The sequence below is a fragment of the Nomascus leucogenys genome, chromosome X (genome assembly GCF_006542625.1).
Source record: "Nomascus leucogenys isolate Asia chromosome X, Asia_NLE_v1, whole genome shotgun sequence".
Taxonomy (NCBI): Eukaryota; Metazoa; Chordata; class Mammalia; order Primates; family Hylobatidae; genus Nomascus; species Nomascus leucogenys.
Window position 1 is genome coordinate 36,973,915 of NC_044406.1, and position 14,575 is coordinate 36,988,489.

Below are 14,575 nucleotides of genomic sequence, written 5' to 3' on the forward strand. Positions count from 1 at the left end.
TGTTTCTTTCAACCCTGTAACCCACTGTGGCAGCTGTGGGACGCACTAGTTGGAAAGCTCTGGTTTAAGGCTACACAGCCCACCTCCCTTGCTGATTTAACCTTAGCAGTATAGGAAACTCCTACAACTGAGCAGACAACCCTTTATGGTGAGCACTGCTCCTCACTCCTCACTCTTCCCTCCTTCCTCCGCCCCTTTTCCTGGGAATTATATCACTGGGCTACAGCCAGCCGGCAAACCCAGTATTGAGATGGCTTCTCTGACTCAACTTTATGGAGTACATCCACAATGTCCAAAGTGCAACCCTGAAACAAATACACAGACTTTATTTATGCACAAATACATTTTCCAGCAAAGACAGAAGTGATTTAAAATCACACAACTTCCCGGGGCAGCTAGTGTCCGTGTACTTCGGACGGGAAGGTGGAAAGTGGTGTAGGGGGCTGGGTCACAGGATTAAGGCACAAGAAGCTCACCAACAAGGAGCTAGGTAGGAAGGACAGCGAGGAAGAGAGGGCTTAGAAGAGGAAGAGAAGGGTAGGAGACTTTCAGGGAGAAGCAGGAGGCAGCTCAGAGAAGAGGAGCTGGCCTCAGATCACGTGCAGGGGTGACCATGCCAGATGTCCCCAGGCCTCCATTGGTTCAGCTGGGCCTGCTCCAGAGGAAGAAGTTGCACCGGGAGGAGGGGTCAGTGGGAGGACCCCGGGGCCTGGCACACATGTAGAAGCGGCGGCCCAGGTTGGGTCCTGGCTTCTTCACAGTACGCATCACACATGGCTCCCTGTGGCCCCCACAGAGGGGTGTGCGCAAGGGCCCCGCCAGCACAGACTTCCAGAATGAGGTCCGTAACTCCTTCTCATCTTTGGCTTCTGAAGTCTTGGCCTGCCCCTTCACCACTTTAGCCACTGCCTTCTCTTCTGGAGTCTTCGGGGTCATGAGGGCGCTCATCAGTGGTAGGCTAGGCAGCTCTATGTCAGGAGAGGCTTGGGGACAGCTAGGGGAGGGCTGAAAGTAGCTCTTCAGGTTTTTCTGGCCTCTGCTAGAGCCAACCTGACTAGGCCGAGGCCTGGTTGAGCGCACTTGGGCTTTGTTTTGGCATGTCTGTACCCGGGTTTGATTGTCGTGCTGCAGCGTCGACTGCTCCAACACAGGACTTTGTTCGAGAGGAACCAGGAAGCGAAGGATCTTGAGCTGGGTGCCTGCAAACTCAGGGAGGAAGCGGGTGCACAGAGGTGGGCACTGTTTTGCAGGCACAGAGGACACGCTCAAGACTGCACCCACAGGGCAGTGGTCAGAGCCCATCACCTCAGGCAGCAGGAAAGAGGCCTGAAAGGTGTCTATGACCAGGGTCCTGTCCCCCAGCACATAGTCAAGGCGGGAGCCATAGTTAAGATGGCGGGCGCCGGTGACTGCTGACCAGCACGTGAAGGCCCCCTCCTGCTTTGGTTGGAAGCAGCGGTAGCTATCGATGAAGGGCCCTACATGAGAGGCAGACTGGCACCCCAAGTTACTGAGCAAGCTGTCCATCCACTTGCGCCCTGGGTCCTCTTCAAAGCATTCCTAGGTGAGGAGGAAAGGGGGTTGGAAGAGAGAGAGACAGAGCTAGATACCTAGAACTGGAAGGGACTTAGACTAACTGCTGCATTTTGCAAATAAGAAAATTTGGTTGTCCCAAGAGGACTACTGCTCAAGGTCACACAGTCCGGAATTGGCAGAGCTGGGATTCTGATTTTCATCCTTACTGATTTAAAAGACCATGCTTGTTTTTCCCTCTGCATGAGCTTGCATTTGTCTTGCACTGGTCCGTCAATGGCAAATCTGAAAGTTTGTTTAATCAAAGCAATTCCCGGAACTGCTTTTCAAAAGGATGGAAAACAGGAAATTAAAAGTGTTTGCCTCTAGGAAGCAGGGCTGGGGTTAAGAGTTAGGAAGACTGTCAGCTTCTTCCTTTAAACCCTCTGGCACTATTTGGTTTATCTAGTGTGTCAAAGCCCTCAATGACCATCACTACCTCCTGAGCTGAGGACCTGCAAGGATCCAGGTCTGAATACTTCCTTAGGCTCTGATTCCCCATCCATCATCCATCAGTCCATCCATTCAATCCACCTACCCACCCACTCATTCAATGCAAGAAATGTTCATGGGATACCTATTATGTGCCATATATGATGCCAGGGACAAAGTAGGAACCTGATCTACTCCTGGGGACCAAGGAGGCTTCCTTTCGAGAAGTGATCTGGAGCTGAGGTGTAGGGGCTGAGTAAGAGTAACCTAGGTGGAGGGTGCTCCTAACTTTAAGAACAGTCTCTGTGCTGGGCCTGTGGAGGGAGTGTGCTGCGTACCCAAAAGACTTGAGGAAAGACCAGACTGGAGACCAGAATACCAGCAAGAAATGGCTGCCATAGTCACACAAGCAAGATGATGGTCACTTGGACTAGGGTGGGTGCCAGAGGAGACAGAAACATGAAATTATGAGATGATTTGTAGCTAGAATCAACAGTACTTGCTGACCAACTGAATGTGGGAAGTGGAGTAAGAAAGAAAGACACTACTAGCACAATTCCCAGGCTTTTAAGTTGAAGCAACCAGGGGGATGATGGTGCCGTTTAGAGAAATGACAAGACTAAAAGAGCAAGCCTGGTAGAAAGTGGATGTGTTCTGCTATTTTGGAAAGACTGTGTAAGTCATCTGAGCTGGCACTATTAGTTCTCTTTTCCTGGAGGAGAAAATGAAGGAGGTATACATGAGAGATCTAGGATACCTCTGAACTAAGTAGAAAAGGCATAAAGATATATGATGCTATCACAGGAATCTGAAAGAACACACTGAATGAATGCATAAGAGGAATGAGGCAGGGAGGGACTGAAGGCTCGCACTTTGTAGCATTCTCTCCGCTCCCCACCACACCACCACCACCATTCTCTCATTCTCTCACTTCTGCTCATTTTCCCAGCTGGGAGCCATATCTACATTTATGTAGCTCTTCTGCGAATTAATCAAGGAATATTCCCACGGTCCCTTCTCTAAGCCAAGCCCAGTGCTGAGTGGGACTGTACCAGCATAAATCACTGATCCCCCATCATAAGACATAAGGCAAGCCAAGATGAGAGCTGGCTTGTAGATTCTAGGGCAATGGTTCTCAAGCCTGGCTGCACAATAAAGTCACACTGGGGGCTTTTAGAACGTGCCACTACCCTGGCCCCACACCCGAGAGTTCTGAGTTCATTGGTCTGGAGTAGTGCTAAGATATTGATATTTTTGTTCTAATATGCAGTTAAGGGCTGAAAACCATGGGCCTAAGGGAACTTAGAGATAAGAGGTTCATATAACAAAAAGACAGAGAGGGGGTCATGTCCACCAATTCAGGGCACAGTGAGAAAAGCCAGAATGAGAATAACTTTTACAACGGGCCGACAGGAGACAACCTGTCTAGAGAGGACAAAATGTGTAGGGACACTGAAGGTGGAAATAAGAGACAGGTCACAGACCAAGGAGAGCCTTGAATGCTAGGTCTCCATGTTTTCTCTGCATCACAGAGGTAACAGGGAGGTATTGAAAGTTCATAAACAAGAAATACAGTGTATTAAGGAAATGACCAAGGCAATGTGGAATTCACAGTCCTTGAAATCTGACCCCCAACAACTCTCCAGCCCCACCTTCTGCCACTCACCTCCCTTCCCGTGTCACTAAGAAGAAAGGGACTTGTGGTTCCCCATGCACACAATGCAAATTCTCACCTTGAAACCTTTGCCCATGCTAGAATGCTTTCTACTTCAAAGCTCTGTTCTACTCATCTGTTAAGATTTAGCCATTTTCAGCTGCCTGTCCTGATGTCCAAGCTCACCTAGGAATCCCATCTCTGAGCTCCCGTAGCTTTCTGGGATGCCATCTGTGCCTCTGCCCTGAGAATACCATCCTATGATTGGCTAGCCATGTGTCTGTAGCCCACCACCATGCTGGAGAGCTCCCAGGAGCCAAGAGCTGGATCTGACTCCTGAGTCCTCAGTATGTGGCTCAGGGCCAGGCCATGGGCAGACTCAGTATTGTCTATTGAATGAATGACCAATCCTCAGTACTATAAGAATAGTATTGCAAGCCAAGCTCCGCTTTCCCATAAAGGAAGCTGTCCCTGGGCCAAAAACTCAGCGTTGGTCAGCTGGACAAACAGAATCAGTCAGGAGTGGGGCCAGGCACCTAGAGGGAGCCTTACCAGGTTGACTGCATCCCAGTGGTCAATGGGGCGGTGGGCTGTATTCAGGTCACCCAGAATGATCACATGGCTGAAAAACACAATGTGGGATTATTAGAAAGAGGTGCAGCAGTCCTGGCCCATATACTTTTTCCTGGGCCCAAGAGCTCAGACAGGCCATCTCCCATATTGAGGCTTCCTAGCCAACAGCAACTCATAGCAGCCTATCTCTCCAATCTTACCACAACCTTGCTGCCTTTCATATCTAACCAACCCAATTCTGATCTCCAAAGGTGACAGTGTTCCATGTTTGACATGACTGCCTCACTAATCAGTACCCAGTGGGCATTTTTCTTGTCCTTCAGAGCTGAGCTCAGATACCACCTCCCCTTGATTGTTCTAACTCACCCTCACTTTCCTGTCCTTCCCTGGAACAAGACTTTCCTTTGCTTCCAGGCACTTTACCATTCTCATCTCTTTTCACCCTTAAAACTATTGTGTGGGGTAGAGATTCATATATTCATTTGACAAAAGAGAAAACAGAGGCAAGACTAGCCCTAGGGCTCACAAATGAATAAGAGCAGGAGCCTGAATATGTGCTCAGAGTACAAAACCCATGTTTGTTTTGAACAGAGCCTATTCAGGTGGGCATATTGGTGTCTGCAACTATGCTGTGAAAGAACTCAGAGACAAAGGGTCCAAATCCCTTCCAATGGAGCTTGACACAGGGCTGGGCACCCAGGAGCAACTCAAGGAAGCCTTGCTGCCCAGGCTTGCAGTACCTGCCTGCCGCCAGGAGGGCTTCTGCTCGGATTTGCAGCAAACGATAGAAGCGCATCTTAAAGACTAGCCGCTCAGGCCTCCCAGGGTCCGCATGTGGGCAGTACACATTGATTAGGGTCAAGGTCTTCTCCTTCCCTTCCCATGTGCTGGAGAAAAGAGAAACCCCCAAAAGGGGTCAGTTTCAAACCTCCCCTTCTGTCCCTTCCCCATACCACATGGCTTCCATTTTGTGACTGTCTGGGATGGAAAAGAAAGGGGTTAAAGAGACACAAATGATCTGGCATGCACAGGACTTGGGGACTGACTACTGATAAGGCAGGGAGAGGGGTATCTAAGGATTACCACCAGGTAATGGTGTTGCTATTCACAAAGACAGAACACCCAGAAAGAGAGCAACCTGGGGTAGTGAGTTCAGCACTAAGTTGCTTTTGAGATGTCTATGGTAATAAGAGCTGGATCACTAGGCCAGCCCCACACTGTAGAGATGGAAACTCAAGCCTCAGAGGGGGAAAAATTTGCCAGGGTCACACACTGAGTAGCCCAGCCAGGACTAAACCAGGAAAGGCAAATTTGGGAACTTCTCCACGGTGCATGTATGTTTACGTGGCAAGCCTTAGAATCTTCACACTCAAAGAGTAGCACCAGCAGTGCTCAGTAGCAGGGAGATATGAGCTATTACCGGATTTTATGCTGTGTGAGGAGGGCCCGGCCCTCACTATCCAGAGCCCGGAGTTCCTCTTGGGTAAACTCATCCATGTTTCCATAGCAACCAACATCCCCATTCTGGGTGGCAAACAGGCCACTCAGGCCTTCTTCAGCAGCCACTGGGGTAGCGTTGTCCTTACAGAAGGTGGCTACACCTGGGAACAGACAGGGCACTCTGAGCAGACCTGGCAGTCAATAGCCTGTTGCACAGCCTGTCCCACTCCAATTGTCCCCACACAAGTCACCTAAGTCATCTTCATAAAGTGTGGTTCTTGGGCAACCTTATTCAAACCCTGGAGTCTCAGTTCCTGCATCTAAAAGAGCCACAGAATGTTCTAAGTGTTTTACATTGATACATGGTGAGTGCTCAAGAAGTATTAGCAATTATTATTATCACATGGATTAATTCATTTAATCCTTGTAACAGCCCTTGAAGGTAAACATTATCCTCATTTTCTAGCTGAGGAACCTGAGGCACCAAGAGGTAATGTAACTTGCCAGAGGGTGCACAGCTAGGAAATGAGCCATGACTCAAACCCAGGCTATCTGGCTCCACAGTTCACACAATTAAGCACCACACTACTACTGTACTTCTGGGGTCCAGTAGGATAATTCTATCCATAAAAATTATATTTCCAGTAGGATAATCCTATCCATAAAAATTATATTTCACGTAATTTACTACTATGCAGCTTTAGCTCTGTAAACTAAATGTCTAAATTTCTTATTACCCTCTCATCAAATATTGGAAACCCTTTTCCCTTATCTGCCTCCCTCACTAATTTAAAGTCCACAGAAAGCCCCATTTACCAGAATAGCCGCTACGGTTGCGGCTGAAGCTGAAATAGGAGTTATAACCCTCAACGATAGCCAGGGGCTCTGTCAGTGCATCCCCTGGAAAAAAAAAATGTAAGATTAAGTCAGAGGTAAAACTAGGATCCGAGAAACACAAAGGCCTGGAATTACAGTTGTAGGCTAATTCCTTGCACACATCAGAGCCAGAGTTGGGGGTGACGGGAATGAAGTATCTATGATTAGAGGAGGACCTAGAAAGATGGGAAATGTCAGAGAGGAAATTGATATCAGAATTAGAAGGCTGCGGGGGGGCGGGGGTTAGAGACTATGAAGTGGAGGTGGAGAATTAGGTGGGAAGGGGCAAGAATCAGAGCTAAGCCTAGGGGTCTGAACGATAGGAGGAAGCTGGGGATGGGGATGGACATATGAGAGGACAGTGGGAATCTGAGCTAAGGGTGAGAGGTAAGAGAGAGGGAATTAGGGGATCTGAACTGGGGGTGGAGGGAAAAGGAATTAGGGGATTCTGAGGGGAGATAGGAGGGTGAAGAAATAAGAGGACATCTAAGCTTGGGGTGGGAAATAAGGTGGGAATTAGGGACTTTCCGCTGGGAGGAGAGATGGGAATAGATAAGGGGTACTGGGGTTCTGAGGTGGAGATGTGAAAAAGAGGAAATTAGAAAGACTGAGCTGGGGTCAAAGATGGGGTGGGAATTAGAGGATCTGAGCTTGGGGCAGGGATGAAGAATTCGGGGGTTTGACTTTGTGGCAGGGAGATGGACAGCGTATGGAAGGAGGAAATTCAGGGGACTGAGTTTGGGGCCGGAGAATGAGTGGGAATCTGACTAGATATGGGGTTTTGAGAAGGAGCTAAAGTTTGCTGAAGACAGGAGATGGAGTGCAATTAGGGGATCTAGTTAGGGTAGGAAATGGGAGTTTAAGAGGGAAGGAACCTGGTCTAAGGGCAGGACTCTAAGAATAGGAAACTGGGAAAGTAAAATTACATGGGACAGGGGGCAAAAGTTAGCGGGAAAGAAAAAGTATGTAGGGATCCTGGAATCTAGAGCGCTCACTGGTCACTTTGGTTTCCTGGAGACAGACGATATCCGCATCCAGCTGGTCCAAAATGCGCCCCACGGCCACGGCGGCACAGTTGCTGGGTTCCTGATTTGCCGCCCCTTGCAGGGGTCTCCGAATCCCATTGATGTTCCAGCTCACCACGCGCAACATCTTAACGGGCTGGAACACCTCCCAGCCCGCGCCAACGTAGGCGCGGGCGAAGCGCTTGCTGTTCAGAAGTTGGCCAGGCCCGCCTCCCGTGCGCGTTTGCGCAGGCGTTCGCATGCGTACCACAAAAGCGTCTGACGCATGTCGGGCGGGGGCTTCAACTTTCTCAGCTCTCATTGGCGGGAGGAGGAACTGGGTGGACGCTGAAGGAAGCAGAGCGGAAGGCTAGTGGCAATGAATGGCGAGAGGAGTTTCCACTTGGGCTCCCGCTCCTTCCGCTCGGATCCCTGAGTCTCAGTGCGTTTTTCCTGTACTCAGAAGTCCACGTGGTGCGTCCGGTTACTTACAAACGGGATTTTGCCACTTTTTAAGCGACGGAACCCTGAGCGGAACTGGTCAGCCGCCAAAGCCCCGCCCTCCCTCAGTGCGGCAGACCGCCCACCTAAGTTCGCAGATGGCTGCAGCGCTTGCGCCCCAGGAATAGCTGGCGCTAAGTGCTCGCGTTGGGCTGGGCAAAGGGAAGTTCATGGTTGGCGGAGGGAGCAGTAGGAGTCGCTCCACTGAGATAAGACTTAGGAGGAGGGCCTTTGGCTTTATTGGGGCAGGGGGAGGAGGAGGAGGCTGTCTCAAGCCTGCCCTGTAGCTTTTATTTGTCTTGGCTCTTAACATTCTGAAGGATGTAGCCGGACACATCCTTACTCTTGGTTCTGTTTCTCGGATAAGTGAAATCGAGGCCCAGGAAATGTAAGCTCGTGAGCAGCATTGTCTCCGGATGCATCCATGGCTCTTCTGTATATGTTATCTCATTTCACTCTCAGGACAACCCAGTTGGGGACATTGAGGCTAAGTTAGAGACGTCGAATGAATTCACTTCATTCTCACAGTTCACTCTCTCTTACACTGAAGTAGTAGAGCCAGGATTCAAACCCTATCTTAATTAGCTCAATAATTACTTTTCTGAGTGTTTTTACTGACCACACACCTCCCCAGTTAAGTCTTTTCCTCTGGGGCCCCACGGCACCCTATGGTCCATTCTGTCACAGTACTTAGAATACACAGTTATCATTGACTTCTATTTCTGCTGCCACTAGACTGCCAGCAACTTGAGAGCAATGACCATGTCTGGTTCATCTTGTTAGCCCCATCCCCTAATACTGGACACAGCATATATTGGGAAGCAATAGATATTTGTCAGGTGAATGAATGAACAAAGGATAATAGCAAGAGCATCGACAGGTTCATGGCTTGTTTTTGAGAGCACAGAAGTTAGAAGTAATGGATATGCCCAATGTCCAGGGAAAAGCATAACGATGCATCTTTAGGTTCCTCACCCAGAATTGCAGCATAATTATTTTTTCCCCAGAATTTAAGTCTTAGAGCCATCATCCTCAATGGTTACAGCAAAGACGCAGTAAACTGCTTTTCCTCCTGGAGGACTTAAAAGGTTACCAGTTGTTGCTATCAGAAAATAGCTCTGTGATTAAAATAAAAATTTGTATGTCCTGAGCTTTTTCATGCTTTGGGGGTTATTGACTCAGGATTGACTCCCATGAGTGTGATAACTAGGACAAAGGAAATGAACATTTTTATTGCTCTTGCTTCATATTGCCAGATTGCTTTCCACTAAGGGATTATGCCCATTTACACTGAAGACCGATCTGAAACAGCCCCAGCGAAATCCAGAACTTGCCTGTCTCCATAGCTGGTTTTAATTTCCCCATTCTGCAGTGGCTTGTTAATATTAGTTCTGACCTTTGGGGCAAGGTGAACACATGGTTGGACTGAAGAGAAAAGGCTTCGGGTGGCTCAGGAACTTCTTTGGCAACTACAACAGCTGATATTTCAACAGAGCACATACATCCCCCACTTAACAAGGGTACATCCTCAGCCTTCTCAGGGAACCAACGAACACCTCCAGGCTTCCTCTTTGATGCCACCCATTGGACCTGCCTTGGGGGTCTGTAAATGCAAGAGAACCGAGTGTTGGATAATTAGCGATGGAAGAAAAAACCTCTAGAATAAAAGGTAGGTGAGAAAGAAGGGAAAGTAGGTAGGAGTTGCACAAATCCACATCCGTTCTTCAGGCCCTCTGGAAAGTTTTCTTTGCATAGATGGTTGGTTGTCGTGTGCATTAAAGGGCATGGGAAAGTGGGGGAAAAGATTATATCTATATGTAACCTATTTATCTGTCTGTATATTTTTAAAAGTCCATTCTGGCCTTTGTGGGACAATGGCCCCCAGGGCAATTCACTGGCACCTGTGAAAGTCTCTCTAACTTGGCCTAGTCTGGTTTTGAATGAACTGAGTGATTGAAATTATAGCTTTTACCTCCCCACTGATGTGTAAAGTAGGGTTGATTTGCTGTGGCACTTTGAACAAGCTCTCTAGCTTCTCTGGGCATCAGTAGCTTCCTCAGTAAAATGGATATCAAAGTCTCTAGCCAATGTTCCTCAGAGGGCTGTCATGATCAAGAAGAGTGGAAAGGCAGAAACCAAAGCTCTTTGGAGACATTTCAGGACTTCCTCACTCTAAGAGTAGTGATCTTGCTTTTTATTAATAGGCTCCACAAGCAATCCCACCCAAAACCCTCCAGCTGCTGTGCGACCGTAGTCTGTGGAGAGCCACTTCCATAACTGGGATCCAGTGAGGTTTGGGGCCCAGGCATGAGGCCGAAAATAGTGGAGAGATGGTGGGCCAGGACAGTGGGTGAGAAGGAAGGGGATCCTAGGCTGCTGTCACAGAAGGCCTGCACCTAGCTTGTAAGTGTGTGGTTGATCTCCGCTCACACCTTCACTCTCCACAAATGCATTCATACCCAGTCTGAGAGCTACCAATAGGGAGACCCCATTCGTGACTTTATTATCCATCAGCACTGTCATATGCTGCTTTACATGGTATTCTCTCCCCATACACATGCCCTGTACTTTGGGAGGGCTATGGGGTCAGGATCTGGGGGCCTTGGGAAATCACATTGTAATCTTTTCTTCCCTAGAGATAGCCCCATTTTAGAATTTTAGACCAAGAGCTGCAGGTCAGAGCTTGATCTTGAATGAGAATCTGGTACTGACTGAACCCTTTCTCTGCCACGAGTTCATTGGCCCTTTTCAGAGAGGACTTCATTCTTTTGTTTATCTGTTTCTGTCCCATTCAAGGTAGAGAAACCTTTCTAGATGCCACCTCCTACCTCAGACAAGTTAGTTCTCCCATCCAATTCCCTGCACAGCTCTCTGTTACAATATTTACCTTGTTGAACTAGGATTAGTTGTCCACAAGTTCATCTCATCTAGGGCAGAGAGATGTAGACTGCACAAACACAATAAGCAAGTGTCTTTTCTGTCCTCTGTGCCAGGGCCTGAGTTGGACACTGGAAACACAAATTACAGATCACTGAGATCTAGTCTCCATCCTCAAGGAGTTCACAGTCTAGTGGGGAAGCAGACCAGGAAAATACTGGTGGATACTTGCTCAGATAGGAGCATGTGGGCAATATAAGAACCAAATACAAGGCTTGTCCCAAGGATACAGGGGTCACTTCCCAGACGAAGGGAACATCAAACCAGACCTTGAAAAGTGGGTCAGATTTTGTTGGGAATAGAAGGAGAAAAATGGCACTTCAGGCTGAGCAAAGGCCAAGAAGCAGGAAAATACACCATGTATTTTGGGGCCCAGTGAGTCAGCCAGTGCAGTTTAAGGATGAAGATCTAAGGAGAGACATGGCTGGACACGTAGGCTGAAGCTTGATTGAAAAGTCTTGGGTGCCAAGCTGAGGTCTTTCCATAAAGCTTGTTTTGGTCTCCTGCTTCCGGGATCAGAATTGGTAACAGTAGTGAGGAATCTCATAGCTAATTGCAGGCACTTTTAAGTTAAGCTTTCAAGCCTGGACCCCAGGTTTACCCTTTAAGACTTTGTCAAAAGCCTGTCAGCTTCCTATCTCAGATTTCCTGCTGCTAAAATTATCCTTCTGCCTGTTGGCAGGGCCATAAGGACAAAATTGTAAACATAGAAGAGACATTCATGTGACCAGCTAGATTACCTTGAACATGCCACTTCCCCTCCCCAGACCTCAGTTTCCCTGTAAGGCTAACAAGGATGTTTGTAAGGATCAAATAAGATAAGGAGTATGTTGTTGCTTTGTGGGCAATGGAAAACATACAGGGAAAGGGTTATAATTAGGATTATTAATATTAACAGATTTATACCAGTTAGGAAATTTATTAGAATTAAAAGAGTTGTATCTCTTACAAAGTCTAGTTCTGAGACTCTAGAGGTTCTGAGCTAACTTGTAAGACCACATTCTTAGATCAGGCTTGTTTGATTAATTAAAGAAAAGCCCTGACCTGGGAGAAATTAGTTCCCTAGTGTTCTATTCCTGACTTGGCCACTGATTTACTACATGACCTTAGGAAAATATTTCTAGACCTCAGTTTTCTTACCTGAGACGGTGAGATGAAATGATCTCGCAAGTCTTTACACAAAATCAAAAGAGTAAAACCAAATTCATCCTTCTAATTGATTTGCAGGAGCTCTTTGTGTATTATAAATGTTAAGCCTTTGCCATAATATTGTAAGTTTCCTTAACTGAGGGTTTTCTGTATGGTCAGCATTATATTAGAAGTTTCAGATTAGTCAAAGAGGTGTGTCTGGTCACTTACCTCCCAAAGGGAGTAACAGTGTTAGATAATATATTTTTAACATTTCCCAGATTGCTTTACATTTTTTAACACATTGAATCTTCAACAGTCCTAAGGAGGGTAGGTACTCCTATCATTCCCATGTTCCAGATAAGAAAACTGAAGTACTGAAAAGTTTAGTCTTCTGCTCATTGCCTCATAGCCAACAAGGGGCAGAGGTAGGATTCCACTCAAGAAATATTGCTCCAGAGCCTATTGCTCTTAACCATCATGATCTGCTATCTCAGTTGATTCATTTAGATAGGTGGGCTCTGGAATGTATTAAAAATTTGATATGATTTATACACAACAACTGGAGGGAATATGACCCTTGTGTAGACTAAGGCTTGCAAATGTATTTTAGGGAACTTCTTAAAAGGCAAAGTGGAACTGAGAGCATTTGAGGGCAGGGATTAGAAATTTCTGTCCCCAAGAGATTGCCCTTGTGCAGCCCAGCTCAGTGGAAGAAAGTTGAGCTTCTTCATAACCAATCGTTGGAGGTTCATTGGGGGTGGGAAGGTTGCAAAAGAGTGAAGTAAGAGCACACTTGCGCATCTTCCAGGCAAGCTGTGCAGTTCTATGAGTTATACACAAAAGCCTCAAAACAGTGGGTCAGGGGAGCGGGAGAGAGGGCAGGTGAGAGTGAGTCATCTGGGCTGGATGGCTCTGGCCTATGGACTTGTCCTACTTTGAGGCCATTGCTCTCTGTTCCCTGCTACAGCCTCTAACCTCTTAAATCTCCATCCTAATGGCTTGGCATGAGGAACTTTAGCGAAATTTTCTATCAGTTCATAATGCCAATGTCATTCTCCTTAGGGCATATGATGGTGGCTAACAGCCATGTGGGCAGAGCTTACCATTCCCCCACCTACAGCCCCAGGCAAAGGCTGCACTCTTCCAAAGGTGTCAGTTTACTCCTATTTATTTAGCCCTTGGCTGGAGAGAGTAGAAAGATGATCAGATAGTGCCCATCTCTTCAAGAGTGCCCCAGGCAGCACATTTCAGGTGGGAGAGGCCCTGTGGCAAGGAAGGCAGCAGAATCCAGAGAAGACAAGGGATGCAATGCCATTTTGGGTCGGGGAAGCAGAGAAGTAGTGGACCTTCCATGTCCAGTTTGGGCCTCTAATTGCCAGCTCAAAACACTGCATTCCCCAGTAGGGACTTGGTGTTTGTGTTTTTGTCCTTGGGAACCTTGCATTTCTGATGTGAATCTTGGTTTCTGGGTTGGAGCTTGACATTCTACTTGGGCCCATTTTTTTATTTCAAAGCTGGGAAAGCCGCTGAGACCTACCTCCATCACCTTTGCCTCTCTACCCCACACAGGCTGTAAGCACATGATCTTTGGTCTTTTATTTGCATACTCTATTAGTCTTGTCTTCATTGGAGGGAAGTGACTGGTCAGACCTGGGCTGTGTTGCTGGCTGCCTTCCTTGTTGGGCTCCAACTTACCTCCTATGTACACAGCCCTTGGAGTTCAGAGGCCTCTTCTGACCTCTGCCCAACCTCTCGCCCTCTGCACCCAATACCCAACTAGTACATACAGGAGCAGAGGCAGGCTAGGACCAGAGGAAAGAGGAGAGGGGGCTGAAGACAGACTTTGAGAGGGCTCAGAAACCCAGTGCACCCCCTGTCCCAGCCCTGTCCACCTGCTGCTGTGGCCACAGCGAGAGAAAAGACAGCTAGTAAGACAGGAAGTGAGGCCAGGTACCTTGTGGGCAGTGATGTCATTAGCTGCGACTCCTAAGATGTCTCCAGAGATGGGAGAGCTCACCCAAACCAGGTTGCAGAAGATCTGGATTCCACACAGCAGCGGCAGCAGCAGGCTGCAACGGAGAAGGGGCTGTAAGTGGGGTTTGCTTCCGTGGGTTTCAAGGTGGTGGTGGTAGAGTGGGTGTAGAAGAGCAAAGGATGCACCTCCCCTTGTCATCCACTCCTACCTCAACCTAAAAGTTGGAATAGATGAACAACTGGATGAAATAGAGGCTAGTGTCAAAAAGGTGAGGAAAGAATGAGAGAGAAGACGGCGGAAAGAATGAGAGAGAAGACAGGCGGAAAGAATGAGAGAGAAGACAGGCGGAAAGAAAGAGACGAAGACAAAGAAGGAGGATTAGGTTAAGACCATCTTAATCAGAGGGATCTTTAGGAACTTTTCCTTTCTTATGCAGAGCTTGTTTGGAATGCTTCTTGTTTGGAATTTAAGATTTCTAGT

The 14,575-nt window shown here is 47.7% G+C and overlaps 2 protein-coding genes across 5 annotated transcripts in view; one reads left to right on the top strand and one right to left on the bottom strand.

Moving 5' to 3' along the window:
* Nucleotides 1-301: 301 nt before the first annotated feature.
* On the bottom strand, nucleotides 302-7,793 carry APEX2 (apurinic/apyrimidinic endodeoxyribonuclease 2). Of its 2 annotated transcripts, XM_030806966.1 has the most exons (6): nucleotides 7,543-7,793; nucleotides 6,488-6,571; nucleotides 5,652-5,832; nucleotides 4,972-5,118; nucleotides 4,211-4,280; nucleotides 302-1,560 (listed from the first exon to the last, which is right to left on the bottom strand). In XM_030806966.1, the coding sequence occupies exons 1-6, from the start codon at nucleotides 7,697-7,699 to the stop codon at nucleotides 643-645; spliced, it is 1,557 nt and encodes a 518-aa protein (XP_030662826.1). In that variant the 5' UTR covers nucleotides 7,700-7,793; the 3' UTR covers nucleotides 302-642. The 2 variants fall into 2 exon arrangements, with proteins under 2 accessions (XP_030662826.1, XP_030662827.1); XM_030806967.1 differs by lacking the exon at nucleotides 5,652-5,832 and having other exon boundaries at nucleotides 7,543-7,759.
* Nucleotides 7,794-9,592: 1,799 nt separating this feature from the next.
* Nucleotides 9,593-14,575, top strand: part of PFKFB1 (6-phosphofructo-2-kinase/fructose-2,6-biphosphatase 1) — a 62,684-nt gene continuing 57,701 nt past the window's right edge. Inside the window, exon 1 of one of the 3 annotated variants that reach the window (XM_003276323.4) lies at nucleotides 9,593-9,721. In XM_003276323.4, coding sequence (XP_003276371.1) covers nucleotides 9,694-9,721 — 28 coding nt within the window. In that variant the 5' untranslated portion in view covers nucleotides 9,593-9,693. Of the gene's footprint in view, nucleotides 9,722-13,825; nucleotides 14,209-14,575 lie in introns of those variants that run through there. The other 2 variants (XM_003276322.3, XM_004092400.2) reach the window with 2 other exon arrangements.